Source organism: Ascaphus truei, chromosome 5 (assembly GCF_040206685.1).
Source record: "Ascaphus truei isolate aAscTru1 chromosome 5, aAscTru1.hap1, whole genome shotgun sequence".
NCBI classification, from domain to species: Eukaryota; Metazoa; Chordata; class Amphibia; order Anura; family Ascaphidae; genus Ascaphus; species Ascaphus truei.
In genome coordinates, this window is record NC_134487.1 from 82,872,350 (window position 1) to 82,888,548 (window position 16,199).

The 16,199-nt window shown below is 44.4% G+C and overlaps 1 protein-coding gene across 1 annotated transcript in view; it reads left to right on the forward strand.

The window, feature by feature from the left end:
- The first annotated feature begins 889 nt into the window (after positions 1–889).
- The window catches only part of ARID2 (AT-rich interaction domain 2), a 100,660-nt gene continuing 85,350 nt past the window's right edge, over positions 890–16,199 (forward strand). The window contains exons 1-3 of the mRNA XM_075600125.1: positions 890–1,869; positions 4,171–4,264; positions 5,956–6,053. Of these exons, the coding sequence (XP_075456240.1) occupies positions 1,778–1,869; positions 4,171–4,264; positions 5,956–6,053 (284 nt within the window). The 5' untranslated portion in view covers positions 890–1,777. The remainder of the gene's footprint in view (positions 1,870–4,170; positions 4,265–5,955; positions 6,054–16,199) is intronic.

The following is a 16,199-nucleotide window of genomic DNA, read 5'->3' on the forward strand; positions in this document are numbered from 1 at the left end:
ACGACTGGAGTATTTGGAATTAATACTTAAATCTTTCTGATCAAGAAGACGCTCCACAGCATATTGAATGGTGGACAAAAGTGTCTTCAGTTTTGAGAACCAGGTGTTTCATAGTCCACTTTATGTTGGAGTAATTCAGTATAATTCACCACTCAACAATAATAAGAAATTTATATAATTATTATTATTAAAAGTGAGCCAGACTTTGACTTGAGATTTTTTTTTTGCTGTTAAAGTGGGACTTGTGGCCAGTGCAGTTCCCTTAGTTTTCATGATTTTAAATACAATATATAAGTTTATATAGAAAAAATGTACATATGTATAATATATGCCTAACTGAATAATGAACATTACATACAACACCGTTCATATACTTTCCCGTTTCTAATAAAGACATAGATAGATGCTGTGTGAAACCCCGTCACCATGTTAAACAAGTATAAACTGTGAAAAGAAAGAGGACACGTGTGGAGCACTTTATTTTATTTGCTTTGTGTTTGCATAAAAAGAAAACTAAACACCAAACTCCCAGCGCCCCCATGACGTCTACATGTAAAATAACTTCCCTGCTAGCCATGAGCCGGCTAGTACTTTCACCACGGTCCCTTGTACTTCCCCTACCAGCACTTGCCTGCTTCCAACGGTCGTTTTCATGTCTTTCGCTGGTGCTCTTCGTCTGCCAACGCTGGCGTCACTTTGCAGACCACCCCTAAGCTCAAAGAAGCCACTTCTCTCTCCATTGTTCCCCGCCGCGCGCGCGTTGCGGACCTCGCAACGCGCGTGCATGTGGGGGCTAGCGCGGGCCCGCCGTCCCCCTCTCTCTCGCCCTGTTGTGCGCGGCTACGCTGCCGCTCAAGACCGGCGGCGTGCCCGCGCAACTGCCACGCGCTCGGTCGTTCCTCCAGAGGGTGCAGGCCCGGCTTGCAGTACCAGCGGCCGGCTGTGAGGGGTCGCTGTTCTGCGCTTTCTGCAACCCCCCCTCGCATCACCACCAGCAGTAGCAGGAGCAGCAGTGGCCGCCGTCGCCGCGGCCTGATATCTTTTTGTCTGTTGAGGCACAGGGAGAGAGAGGAGCGGTGCATCCCGCGGCCGCTCGGCAGCCCCGTGCGCGGGTAGATGAGAGAGAGGGCACCTGAAGGAGGGGGGGGAGGAGAGGAGGCCGCGGCGTCCATCGCACACACACATTCAGCCACACACAGACCGGAGCGGCCGGCGGCAGTCACACAAAGGGAGAGCCCGCAGCGGCCCGGCACAAACATGCTCCGTGTCAGGCAGCGATCGGCCGGCCGCCCGCGCTGAGGGGGGGGGACACGGACCCCTGAGGAGCCGCCTGCCCGCTGCTTACAAGGCCCTTGTTATTACCTCGGCCGTCATTGTCGACCTCGTTTGTTTTTCTTTACTACCGTCCGTGTTTACCCGCGGCCTCCGCCGCCTGAACTTTTCCCCCCTCCTCCTGCCGCTGTCCCCGGCTTGCTGCCGCCGGACCCCCGGGTCTCCCGAGCGCCTCCTCTGCGGTCCATGAGCGGAGTGGCGCCGGCCGAGGGCTCCCTGCTCTCCTGAGACCGAGCAGCGGGAGGCCGGCACCCACCAGCCTGCTCATTTCTCACCCCCCTATTTTTTTGTTTTTATTTATTTAAAAAAATAAATAAATACTTGTTTTGGTGGGTTTTTTTTTTTTTAGTTTTTTTTAAAATATATATACATATATTTATATTATTGATCGGTTACCTAGAGGAAGCCCGCCGGAGCAGCGCGGTTCTGTGTGTTAATCACAGAGATGTCGAACTCGACGGTAAAAGCCGTCCCGGAGCACCGGAGGAAGGGGCTGGCTTTCCTGGACGAGCTGCGGCAGTTTCATGAGAGCAGAGGGTGAGCTGAGGGGAGAGACCTGACTCTCACACTGTGTATTACACGGGGGAGGGGACCTGACTTCTCACACTGTACTCTGTATTACATGGGGCAGGAGGGGGAGACCTGACTTCTCACACTGTACTCTGTATTACATGGGGGGGGGGGGGGACCTGACCTCACCTCACATTGTACTCTGTATTACATGGGGCAGGAGGGGGAGACCTGACTTCTCACACTGTACTCTGTATTACATGGGGGGGGGGGACCTGACCTCACCTCACATTGTACTCTGTATTACATGGGGCAGGAGGGGGAGACCTGACTTCTCACACTACTGTGTATTACATGGGGCAGGAGGGGGAGACCTGACTTCTCACACTGTACTGTGTATTACATGGGGCAGGAGGGGGAGACCTGACTTCTCACACTGTACTGTGTATTACATGGGGCAGGAGGGGGAGACCTGACTTCTCACACTGTACTGTGTATTACATGGGGCAGGAGGGGGAGACCTGACTTCTCACACTGTACTGTGTATTACATGGGGCAGGAGGGGGAGACCTGACTTCTCACACTGTACTGTGTATTACATGGGGCAGGAGGGGTACATCTGACTTCTCAAACTGTACTGTGTATTACATTGTACCTTGTATTACATGGGGAAGGAGGGGGGACACCTGGCTTCTCACATTGTGCTGTGTGTTACATGGGGCAGGAGGGTGAAACCTAAACATGCAGCTGTGGGACTTGTATTGTTCTTGTTATTACATGGTGGTGGGGAGGGTTACACCTGACTTCTCACATTGTACTGTGTATTACATGGGGCAGACTGAAGATAACTGACTTCTCCAACTGTACTGTTTATTACATTGAGGAGCAGCAGGGGGGGCCGACTTATCATACTGTGCTATTTATTACATGAGACAGGAGGGGGAAACCTACACATGCAGCCCTGTGACATATATTGTACTGTTATTACATGGAGCACGAGGGGGGAGGGGGGGGGGAGAGAGACCTACACATGCAGCCCTGGACTTCCCACATTGTACTATTTATTACATGGGTATTCCTACACACAGCATAGGAGTTATATTATTACAATATTTAATTAGGGAAGGGAATCCTACACACACAAGCCTGTCAGTTATAATATTGCATCATTTATTACATGGGGCTAAGTCCTACATATATAAGACTTGACATTACCATATTTTATGGGGGAAGGGGGGATCCTACTCACGCAACCATGGTAGTTATCATATTGTAGTATTTATTACATGGGGATAGGGCCCTTAACTTGATTACTGTATGTATTACATAGGAGGGGAGGCCTATACATGCAACCTTATAATTATATTACAGTATTTATCGAGATTCTGCATATGCAACTTTTTGCAGGGATGTTATTTAGATAGTACTTATTACATGGAGAGTGATCCTATGCATGCAAGCCTGAAAGTGTTTTTATTATAGTGTGTAACCAGTAGTGATCCTACATATGCAATCTTGGAAGTTAAACTATTCTAGTAATAACATTAGGGAGAGTGATCCTGGCACATGCAGCTATGGAAGTTATTTTGTTTTTGTATTTATTACATGGAGGAGGAGGGTTCCTACACATGTAACTCTGAGCTACCTTGTATTATTTGTAACAAGGGGAGATCAGCTCATCCACCCATGGAACACCCTTTTCATATTAAATACATGTGCAACCTTGGACGTTATTTTATTAGCACTTATTTTATGGGCTGAGGAGACATAATGTTGTAGGTCTACACATGCATGGACCTTGTTTTATTACATGGGGGCAGTATTTGGCATATATTTTAGCATGGGGTATCTAAACATTGGAAGTAATATGATATGATTTATAACATGACAATATAGTATTCCATGTTTAGGGATTGATAACATAAGGTGCATATCTATATGTGGAATTTTCGTACACATTTTGTAAAAGTTAATGCCTAAATATGGTATATTTGAGTATTTATCAATAATGGGTGACACCATACTGTGGGATATATATGAGCGTGCTAGCATGAATGGATTTTTTCGCACATGGTGAAATCCTAAAGATGCAAGTGGAATATATTAGACATGCAATACTGTAATTTATCACAAAATATATTTGTATATTGTGTTTTTTGAGTTGGTACGCTTCCCACCATACTGTCTCGTTTATGGAATTGGCATGCTAAACATGAAGTTATAAGGATATCAAGCATGTGCTGTGTGTGCACACAGCAGGCTGTTTTGTGGGGAGTTGGGTGGATATGTGGGTGACCCCAGCTGGCCCTGACCCGGGTGTCTCTGCAGGTCTCGCTTCAGGAAGATCCCCGCCGTTGGGGGCAGAGACCTGGACCTGCACACTCTCTATACCAGAGTCATCGCATTGGGAGGATTTGCCAAGGTGAGGAGAAAGTTTCGGTTTATTGTTATTATTATTGTTTGGGTTTCCCTCGCGCGTGAGCGACCCGAGCACAGGGGCTGCAGCCACCCGCTGTATCAGTGTCATTTGTGTTGGAAGGAAAACACATGGGGCTGGTTTGACCTGCAGTACATTAACCAGCACGGATGGGGTTACATGTGCAGTGTTGGCTCATTTGTCACTCACTATAGTGTAATATCCCACGGGTCACCTTTTGGCTGTCAAGGGGTAAACGAAACATCTTAAACGCTGCTGTTCTGTATTTTTCTTTTCGTATACCCCCCCCCCCCCCCGCAAATACAATGTTTATATATGTATTTCTTTGGTGGGTGTTAATGAACTTCGCTCTACTACGCTCTTCGCTTTACAACAAACAACGATCCCTGTCCAGCGGTAAATCCCCCTCCTCTCCCCTGCCCCTGAATATGGGCAAGGAAAGCTGGAGAGGCCGGGGATCCTGAGGCCTTGTCCCGTGTCGGGGATTTCCAGGCGATCGCTTGCATTTGGGTGTCTGATCTGTTGTGGAGGGTGGATGCCCTGCTGGGTGTGTGTATTTATGAGGCCCTGTGTGTATTTTGTGTGTGTATGAGAAGGGATCCCCTGGCTGCGCTGCTTCCTTCCATCGCTCGCACACGGGCTCAGTACTGTGCGTTTACCTTACACTAAGCACTTCCCGTGTAACTCAAAATTAGCGGGCAATGGTTTAACATCGATAATCGTCCCTTGAGCATGGAGCCTGGGGGTGGGAGGAGGATCAGGAGGGCTCCCAGGCCTCGCATCGCCTCTCCCCATCCAACAGGCAGAGGAGGAAATAACAAAAGAGCCCAGACGTGTATAGATAGCCATCTTAGGCTTCAATGGTGGGGATGAAATGTAGGCCTCAAAAAAAAAAAAGTGTGTTAAAAGGCCCTAGTGATTATTGTTGTGGTGAAATGTTCCACACGCGGGAGTGCTCGTCCTGTGCACCCCCTTCCCCCTCCCCCTGGCGCTTTGGGCTTCCCTCCCTTTCAGGAGGAATTAGTAGAGCCGAGCTAGAGTTTATTTTAGGGAACTTTCCTCTGCACTTATTTCATGTTAATGGCTATAAGGGCATAAACATCCCTAATTTTGTGAAGTGATTAATATTAAGCTGTGTGTGTATGATCTCTACAGTAATAATAATTGTTCTTGTATAGCGCTGTTAGTTTTACGTAGCGATTTACAGAGACATTTTGCAGGCACAGGTCCCTGCCCCGTAGAGCTTACAATCTGTTTTTTGGTGCCTGAGACACAAGGAGATAAAGTGACTTGTGCAAGGTGACAAGGAGCCAACACACTGGGAATTGAACCATGTTCCCCTTTTTTTAAACTCCACGCCAGTAAGTGTCTTTACTCACTGAGTAGTGTGCTCACCCTGGCATGATCACATACCTAATAAATATTATATATTTGTGTATTTTTTTTTAGTGTGTGTGTGTGTGTGTGTGTGTGTGTGTGTGTGTGTGTGTGTGTGTGTGTATATATATATATATATATATATATATATATATATATACATGCTGAAAATACATATGGTTATATTTACATCAGTCATACTGTATATATTTATTTAAAAAAAAACATTCTGCTAAAATGAACTGGTTTTTTTCCCCCCTTTCTGTGGTGACCTCTATTAATATTTTTTTTATTTTTAGGTATCAGAAAAGAATCAATGGGGTGAAATAGTAGAGGATTTTCATTTTCCAAGAGGCTGTTCAAATGCGGCCTTCGCCTTGAAACAGTATTACCTGCGGTAAGTCTCAGCATTTCTTAAACGATGTATTGATAAATTAGCATGTATTGCACTTTAGCATATGATTGTCTGGTATGTAATAACCCTCCCAAGTAAGCTAAATATTTGTCATTTTGTATAGTGTGCATTAAATACGGCACTTTTTTTCACTTCTCTTTTTTTAAAAATGTTGTTACCTTATTTATTTAACCTTTTCTCTGCTAGACGAGTTGGCGGTATTGATAATATTGCTGTAATTGCTTTTAGCACATATATTAAGATCACCTGGGCAAGTACAGGTATAAGCAGTTAATTTTGCTTATGTGGAGTTTCATGAATGCTACACACTCCCCAAAAACGTCACACTACCCTCCAATTACGCTGCCACCTCCTTGGTCCCGTTTACTAGAAAAATGTAATCAACACACAAATCCAAATCTAGCAAAATGTGTCTGAAAATGCAAGTAATCTCTTCAAAGAGGTACTAAGTTCAGTTAGAGCCCAAAAGACGGTACTTATATTTTAGATTTAATATACGTAGTGTACAGTGCTCGTTTACGGAAAAGGAATGTTATAAAAACATACAATATATAAATGCAGACTGTTACATAAAATAACAAAATAAAGAACCAGTAAGTTATCAACGAACAATAATATATATCCCTTTCAGAGTGGTCTTGAAGCTGAAGATATGGATATATCACCCCTCTATGTTGAATTCTGCTTTTGATACTGAAATGCTTTGTTTGAATTCTTAACTTTGCCCCTGTGACAAGAACAGGATAACCTTTTGTGGGTGTTTATTCACCCCCTCATCAATGTTTCATGACATTTATGGCTGGCAGAGGGTGATTTTAAATCCAAATGATTCAGAGTATCAAATACTCTTAACGCACTCCCTATAAACCCTAGAATAATGCTACCCTAATCATTGCATTCGTATGATTTTACCGAAGGCATATATATAATTTTTGCCAAAAACCCTTTTAATTTTAAGAAAGGGAACAAATATCGGATATATCCTAAACAGACACCCTCTCACATTTGAAATTGTTGCACACGCCTCATTTTGCCTGCCTCAAATCTATATTTTTTTATCCTTGTGAATTGAATCAGATTTTAATTATCATACATTTTTAAATCTGTAAAGAAATGGAGGGTGCCCTTTCTGTCACCTTTCGTCTGCTACCCAGAGCATTCTCAGGAATTTTTATGATGGCTTTGAAGATAGTCTAGAGATCTGTGTCAAATCTCTGATACATCTAAACACTGTCACCAGTTGCTACAATTCTAAATCTATATATTTTTGTCGTTGTTTTATTGTCCCATTAATGCAAAGATCATGTGACCCAGGTAACCTCAAATGCGATAGAGGGAAAAATAGACATTTTAAAAATGAAAGTTAAGTTAACTGTATTGTTAACACTGAATAGGTTAAAGGCATTAACATGACATGGCGTATATTTTAGCAGATTACATTTAGAACCACCTCTGTTTTTATAAAAATAAATATTGCTTGTTATAACAACATTATTGGCTTTCAGATTGTACTCCTTCACACCCCTGACATTCACCAGTTCTGGTTAAAACGAATCCCACTTCTGTACACACACACACACACACACACACACACACACACACACACACACACACACACACACACACACACACACACACACACACACACACACACACACACACACACACACACACACACACCGACCACCCCGACCACCCCCTCGGCTCCTTCTGTACACACACACACACACACACACACACACACACACACACACACACACACACCCTCTTTACACACACACACACACACACACACACACACCTCCCCCTCGGCTCCTTCTGTACACACATACACATACACACACACCTCCCCCTCGGCTCCTTCTACACACACACACACACACACACACACACACCGACCTCCCCCTCGGCTCCTTCTGTACACACACACACACACCGACCTCCCCCTCGGCTCCTTCTGTACGCACACACTCCGACCTCCCCCTTCTCTACACACACACACACACACCGACCTCCCCCTTGGCTCCTTCTCTACACACACACACCGACCTCCCCTCGGCTCCTTCTGTATATACACACACACACACCGACCTCCCCCTCGGCTCCTTCTCTACACACACACACACACACACACACACACACACACACACACACACACACACACACACACACACACACACACACACACACCGACCTCCCCCTCGGCTCCTTCTCTACACACACACACACACCGACCTCCCCCACGGCTCCTTCTCTACACACACACCGACCTCCCCCTCGGCTCCTTCTCTACACACACACACACACACACACACACACACACACACACACACACACACACACACACACACACACACACACCGACCTCCCCCTCGGCTCCTTCTCTACACACACACACCGAGCTCCCCCTCGGCTCCTTCTCTACACACACACACCGAGCTCCCCCTCGGCTCCTTCTCTACACACACACACACCGAGCTCCCCCTCGGCTCCTTCTGTACACACATACACACACACCGAGCTTCCCCTCGGCTCCTTCTGTATACACACACACACACACACACCTCCCCCTCTGCGGCTCCTTCTGTATACACACACACACACACACACACACACACACACACACACCTACCTCCCCCTCTGCGGCTCCTTCTGTATACACACACACACACACCGACCTCCCCCTCGGCTCCTTCTGTATACACACACACCGAGCTCCCCCTCGGCTCCTTCTGTATGCACACACAAACACACACCGAGCTCCCCCTCGGCTCCTTCTGTATGCACACACAAACACACACCGAGCTCCCCCTCGGCTCCTTCTGTATGCACACACAAACACACACCGAGCTCCCCCTCGGCTCCTTCTGTATGCACACACACACACACACACAAACCGAGCTCCCCCTCGGCTCCTTCTGTATGTACACACACACACACACACACACCGACCTTCCCCTCTGCGGCTCCTTCTGTATACACACACACACCGACCTCCCCCTCTGCGGTCCTTCTGTATACACACACACACACACCGACCTCCCCCTCGGCTCCTTCTGTATGCACACACACCGAGCTCCCCCTCGGCTCCTTCTGTATATATACACACACACACACACACACACACACACACACACCTCCCCCTCGGCTCCTTCTGTATACACACACACACTCCGACCTCCCCCTCGGCTCCTTCTCTACACACACATACATACACACACACACACACCGACCTCCCCCTCGGCTCCTTCTGTACACACACGCACCGACCTCCCCCTCGGCTCCTTCTGTACACACACACACACACACACACACCGACCTCCCCCTCGGCTCCTTCTGTACACACACGCACCGACCTCCCCCTCGGCTCCTTCTGTACACACACACACCGACCTCCCCCTCGGCTCCTTCTGTACACACACACACACACCGACCTCCCCCTCGGCTCCTTCTGTACACACGCGCGCGCACACACACACACACACACACCGACCTCCCCCTCGGCTCCTTCTGTACACACACCTCTCCCATGGCTCCTTTTGTGTACACACACCTCTCCCTCGGCTCCTTCTGTACACACACACATCCCCCTCGGCTCCTTCTGTACACACACACACCGACCTCCCCCTCGGCTCCTTCTGTACACACACCTCTCCCACGGCTCCTTTTGTGTACACACACCTCTCCCTCGGCTCCTTCTGTACACACACACACATCCCCCTCGGCTCCTTCTGTATACACACACACCTCCCCCTCGGCTCCTTCTGTACACACACACACCTCCCCCTCGGCTCCATCTGTACACACACACACCTCCCCCTCGGCTCCATCTGTACACACACACACCTCTCCCTCGGCTCCTCCTGTACACACACACACCTCTCCCTCGGCTCCTCCTGTACACACACACACCTCTCCCTCGGCTCCTCCTGTACACACACACACCTCTCCCTCGGCTCCTTCTGTACACACACACACACACACCTCCCCCTCGGCTCCTTCTGTACACACACACACACACCTCCCCCTCGGCTCCTTCTGTACACACACACACACCTCCCCCTCGGCTCCTTCTGTACACACACACACACCTCCCCCTCGGCTCCTTCTGTACACACACACACACCTCCCCCTCGGCTCCTTCTGTACACACACACACCTCCCCCTCGGCTCCTTCTGTACACACACACACACACCTCTCCCTCGGCTCCTTCTGTACACACACACACCTCCCCCTCGGCTCCTTCTGTACACACACACACCTCCCCCTCGGCTCCTTCTGTACACACACACACCTCCCCCTCGGCTCCTTCTGTACACACACACACCTCCCCCTCGGCTCCTTCTGTACACACACACACCTCCCCCTCGGCTCCTTCTGTACACACACACACCTCCCCCTCGGCTCCTTCTGTACATACACACACTTCCCCCTTGGCTCCCTCTGTACACACACCTCCTCCTCGGCTCCCTCTGTACACACACACCTCCCCCTCGGCTCCTTCTGTATACACACACACTTCCTTCTGCACACACACACACACACACACACACACACACACACACACACACACACACACACACACACACACACCTCCCCATGGCTCCCTGTGTTCCCATATCATTCACCTTCCCCCCCCATCCCCAACTACCTCATAGCCACACCGATTCTTGGCATTTGTATTTTCTGTGTACAATCAGCTTTTGGTTTAATTTTTTAATTTACTAGCTGATTATTTTTTTCAATAGTCAAAAAAATACTGGTTTGGTGTCATAAAGATAACATTTGCAATACTTTTGTTTAGCATATATTAATAATTACTTATGCATTTTATGCGAGTTGAAACTGAGTACTTAATTAAACAGACAATATGTTTTTAAAAATTTATTTTGTGTGAAATGAAAGGTGAAACTTGTTGAAATGTAATCGTTTTGGGGAATATACACTGACAATTGTGATGTCTTCAACTCATTTAGTGAACATGTAACAGTTGAAGTTTTATATGAATGCATGTTATATGTTTTATATATAACATGAATATGTTAGAGGCCTGATTTGCACACGTAAGGGTTAAGATTAGTTTGTTTGCATTCCGAGCCTGTCACACACACACACATTTTTTTTTTTTTTAAAGTTCTGGATTACTGGCTAGAGATGCTCTGTAATTGCTCAGGCTTTCTTGCTATTGGCTGCTCTAGATTGATTGCACACGTGAAGTTGTAGGCGCTTATAGCACCGTGTGAACAGACTGTTTCAAATCAAATGTAAATGCTGTATGTATTTTAGCTGTTATATTCTCCTAGACTGATGCAGTATACTCGGTTACAGACTAAATAGTTTTTCTTTCAATCACCCACTAGATACAGTATTTAGATAACATGGTGCTATATGCTTATTCACAAACACATTCATATTTATAGGGCCAGTGCTATGATTTATGATTGCATTGTCTGTGGCAACAGTATACTTAAATGATTTGCATAGGCGCCACAATACCTTAATTTTCAACAGTGTATTTAAAAATAATAATAATAAAAGAAAAAATTGGAAAAATAAAAAATTTATATATGAAATGTTACACAAAGGGATGCTTCTCAACCTTACCAGGGAAATGTGCTAAGATTTCCCACAAATGCAATTCTGGTTTGGAGTTGGAAGGGAGCGATCCAATTGGGTACACCTCATGTGAGTAAAAAACGTGAAAAAGCACTGATGCAATATGTAATCTTAAAATCAATAGTTGATTACAAATAACTTGTCTATATAGAAGTGAATTACTTATACAGTACAGAAGTGTTGGTAATAATAAAGTACAACCAGGAGGTATGTAGATAGTTGTTCTTCCTTTCAGATGTGTAATGGCACCACTCTGCTTTCACATAAGGGGACTGTTCCAGATATTCAGCTCCCAACAGGGTATATGGAAAAACAGAAGACACAAAACGGCCCAATAGTGCAGATTGCAATTCACTGGATTTATGTCAAAAAGTAGTAAGAGATGTACTCACACTAAGTACAAAGGTTCTGTACATATATTGGTATCTTTAGCATGTAAATGCTCACTGTCTTTGCGGTGTGCGCTCCCGAGTCTTCTCCCCCTCTCCTCGCTGTGCCGCCGGCGGTGGCGTGTGACGTCACGTCCGGTTCGCGGGTAACCGCATCTGATGGAAACGGATGGCAACCAGCAATGCTGAGGGGTCTGCGGGAGCGTCCTAGCTTTCGGCGTCTTCTCTTGGAGGCAGCTGCTGCAAACTCGTTGGCTCTCTGCACAGAACCAGTGTGCTAAGGGTTAACCCAAACACACAGGTTAATACCCAAACACACAGCAGCAAGCAATCGCAGGTATTAACCCTTAGCACACTGGTTCTGTGCAGAGAGCCAACGAGTTTGCAGCAGCTGCCTCCAAGAGAAGACGCCGAAAGCTAGGACGCTCCCGCAGACCCCTCAGCATTGCTGGTTGCCATCCGTTTCCATCAGATGCGGTTACCCGCGAACCGGACGTGACGTCACACGCCACCGCCGGCGGCACAGCGAGGAGAGGGGGAGAAGACTCGGGAGCGCACACCGCAAAGACAGTGAGCATTTACATGCTAAAGATACCAATATATGTACAGAACCTTTGTACTTAGTGTGAGTACATCTCTTACTACTTTTTGACATAAATCCAGTGAATTGCAATCTGCACTATTGGGCCGTTTTGTGTCTTCTGTTTTTCCATATACCCTGTTGGGAGCTGAATATCTGGAACAGTCCCCTTATGTGAAAGCAAAGTGGTGCCATTACACATCTGAAAGGAAGAACAACTATCTACATACCTCCTGGTTGTACTTTATTATTACCAACACTTCTGTACTGTATAAGTAATTCACTTCTATATAGACAAGTTATTTGTAATCAACTATTGATTTTAAGATTACATATTGCATCAGTGCTTTTTCACGTTTTTTACTCACATGAGGTGTACCCAATTGGATCGCTCCCTTCCAACTCCAAACCAGAATTGTCTGTGGCAAAGCAGCAGAAGGTTTACATACAGACACTTTTTTTTTTTTTTCTTAATTACAAAACGTGAAAGTATTTGAAAGATCCAATTCTTGTTTTGTTTCCTCTTTGGCAATTATTTTTCACTGTATGGGTTTTGTTAAATCATTACAAATATACGTTTTTAAAGCATAAACAGGCAAACAACGTGACAATAAATACATTAAAATGCAATTGGACTAACTTTTGAACACTGACAAAATGGTGTGAGTTTTATGTGAAGCATAACAATTACTACATTTTTCTCATTGAACAAATAAATATCAGATTTTGAAATGGAGAATTCTGCCATCTTAAAATATACTTGCGCAAAAGTAATGTAGAATATTAACCCTTCAAGTGCTGAGGGTGTTTGTACTTCAGCGTGCTAAAGACATGTTGGTGTGTTTGGAATGTTCAAAACACAATAATAATTTTTACTAAAAACTTTGACAAATCATGTGTGTTTTTCTCAACTTGTAAATGACATCTGCCTGTGGTTTAATGTTATTTTCTCATCCAGATATTGCAGTCCAAATGTACATGACATAAATATTTTTTTTTAATCGTCAAGTAAAGATGAACTTGTATAAATCCTTTATTCAAAAACTTGTATAAATCCTTTATTGTAAAAATCCTTTTGTGTGTGTGTGTGTGTGTGTGTGTGTGTGTGTGTGTGTGTGTGTGTGTGTGTGTTTCCCACCCTTAAAGCTAGCAGATCATTTAAAGCTGCAGTTCAGTCAATATCCTGCATGTGTGTTTTTTTTAATAAATCAGTTCTGTAGTAAGAAAAAATACTTTTAGCATTTTCTGTTTTAAAAAAAACAAATTTGAAAGACCAATTTTCTTGTATTCTATTTTAACAGCCATTTGCTAAGGCACTGCCCCTTCATGTCCTGTCACAAGCCCTGACACACCCCTTTGTCAGCCCTGCCCTCCCTCTAGCACGTGTCAGTGCAGGAATGCTCATGAATATTCATGAGCTTCCACTGCCAGTCAAGCAGATTATAAACAAATCCCAGCTTTTAATATGTCACCAAATTTCGACCTATCAATACATGGAGAACAAATTGACCTGCAGCTATACTGTTCTTTAGCTAATTAGAGATTGCACACATAAAACTATTGAAGTAAAAAAATAAATGTAAAAAAAAAAAAAAGACTGAACTGCAGCTTTAAGTATTTTTTTTTTATAAAATATGATGTTTTATTAATACTAGGATTTACTGGGCTCTTATTTTAGTGGTGTTCACCTATATCAAAAGTTATAAAACGTTGTAGGACCGGTCTATTGGCTTCTCCCCAGCAGCAGCCCTATCAAATAACCATGTGGGAAAACAATATAGCCCAGACAAATTGTGAGATTCTATGTGGGCAAACAAAACAAGGAGATCTGCCCATGTGAACATCAGATGAGGGTGACTGGGCAAACTACCCAGGACCTCAGAAACGTCTCCAATGTGCCACACCCACAGTTGCTGCCATAAATAGAAATGTATAAGTAACCAATTAATCAAATCATACACCAGGAGTTTCTGGGGTTTCATAGGGTACTCCCTAACCCAGTATCTAATGAACAATATGCACCTTTAAGTTTAAGAAGGCAGCACCCCATTTCATCTATTAATGTTTTTGTAGATACTCTATGACAACTGTTATGTTACGCAGCTCCCAAGTGGTTAAAATAACAGTAATTGGATGGACTTGATTTAGTTGACTGCAAAAAATAATTATTTAGATGTAATTCAAAGATTTCAAGTCCAAATAGGCTTTCTGATGGTATTTGTATAAAAACAATGCTGAAATATGTAAAAGTTTTTTTTCTACAAACATGATGCAACAATGTGACACTCTGAACAACTGCTTGTGGGTGTTGGACATGGAGCTGTGCTTCTTTACCAGGTTTCCAACTACTTTTCCAAAGGAGCCGCATCAGAAAAGATTTAGGAGCAGAAGGGCCACAAAAGTATTGTCATTTTATTTGATTAAAAATGATGAGAGAGATATATATATATATATATATATATATATATATATATATATATATATATATATCATCTCATATACATTTTTACATTACCTTAACTTACAAATTAGTTTGTGTGGAAAAACTGCACTTTTTAAATTAACAATTGGTATGAAGTTACTGGGGACAAAGTTCAATGGCCATATTGAGGGAGACCTGTTATATCTTTCATTATTTAGAGTAAGTCGCAAGAATTAAAAAAAAAAAATTTTTTTACAATGTTGTAAATAACACTTGGTGCACCATTGGTTCATTACATAAATCGGCACAAAATTGTAATATACATAACCGCGGCACATCTCTCATACTTATTCCTGGTTAATAAGGGTAAAGAGCTACGCCTAATATCCCTATATGTTGATATTATTTGCTTCTACTTACAAATTTATTAGATTTTTTTTTCTTTTTCCTAATAATAAAAATTCAAAAAGGTGGTCTTCCCAGCTTATTATTAATGCACACATCTGTGAAAGTTCAACTCTCCTCTTCTTCCTTTATATAAGTGTCAATAGGTCTGGTGAGTCAATTATTGGCTTGTATTGCCAGTTGTGGCAGCTGTGCAAGATTCTGACTCTAAATTGATAGTTTTACCAAAGTCTTAATCTCCTTTTTGTGCTTGGAAGAATCCTGGCACAAAGATCGCTCCACACCCTCTATTGTAGAAAGATGCCAGCTAAAGCTAGTGAGTTGGCCACAGCACTCAACACCGCCCAGAGGTGCAACCACTTGATTAGGTGTTTAGGGGTAAAGTCGGGCATGGGAGTGTTTATCTTCTTTTTTTACTATCCTAATTGTATTTCAAGCGTCAATTGATAGTGTTCTTTAGCTCTGCAACTGCATAGTTTAAATTGTTGGTTGTATTTGAATACTGAGCCAGTCAGAGCCAAGATGGGGAGAAGCTGCAATGTTCACTCCAATAATCTAGTGCAAAACATGATCTGTCGTGGGTTCCTCAGACACCTTTAGGCCGCGCTTAGAGTGCTGTCGACGCGACCGATGACGTCGCCAATCACTAGAGTTGCACTTTGTTTTGTGCGATGTCGCTGGCTGCAAGCCCAGCAATGTCATAAAAGGGACGGGC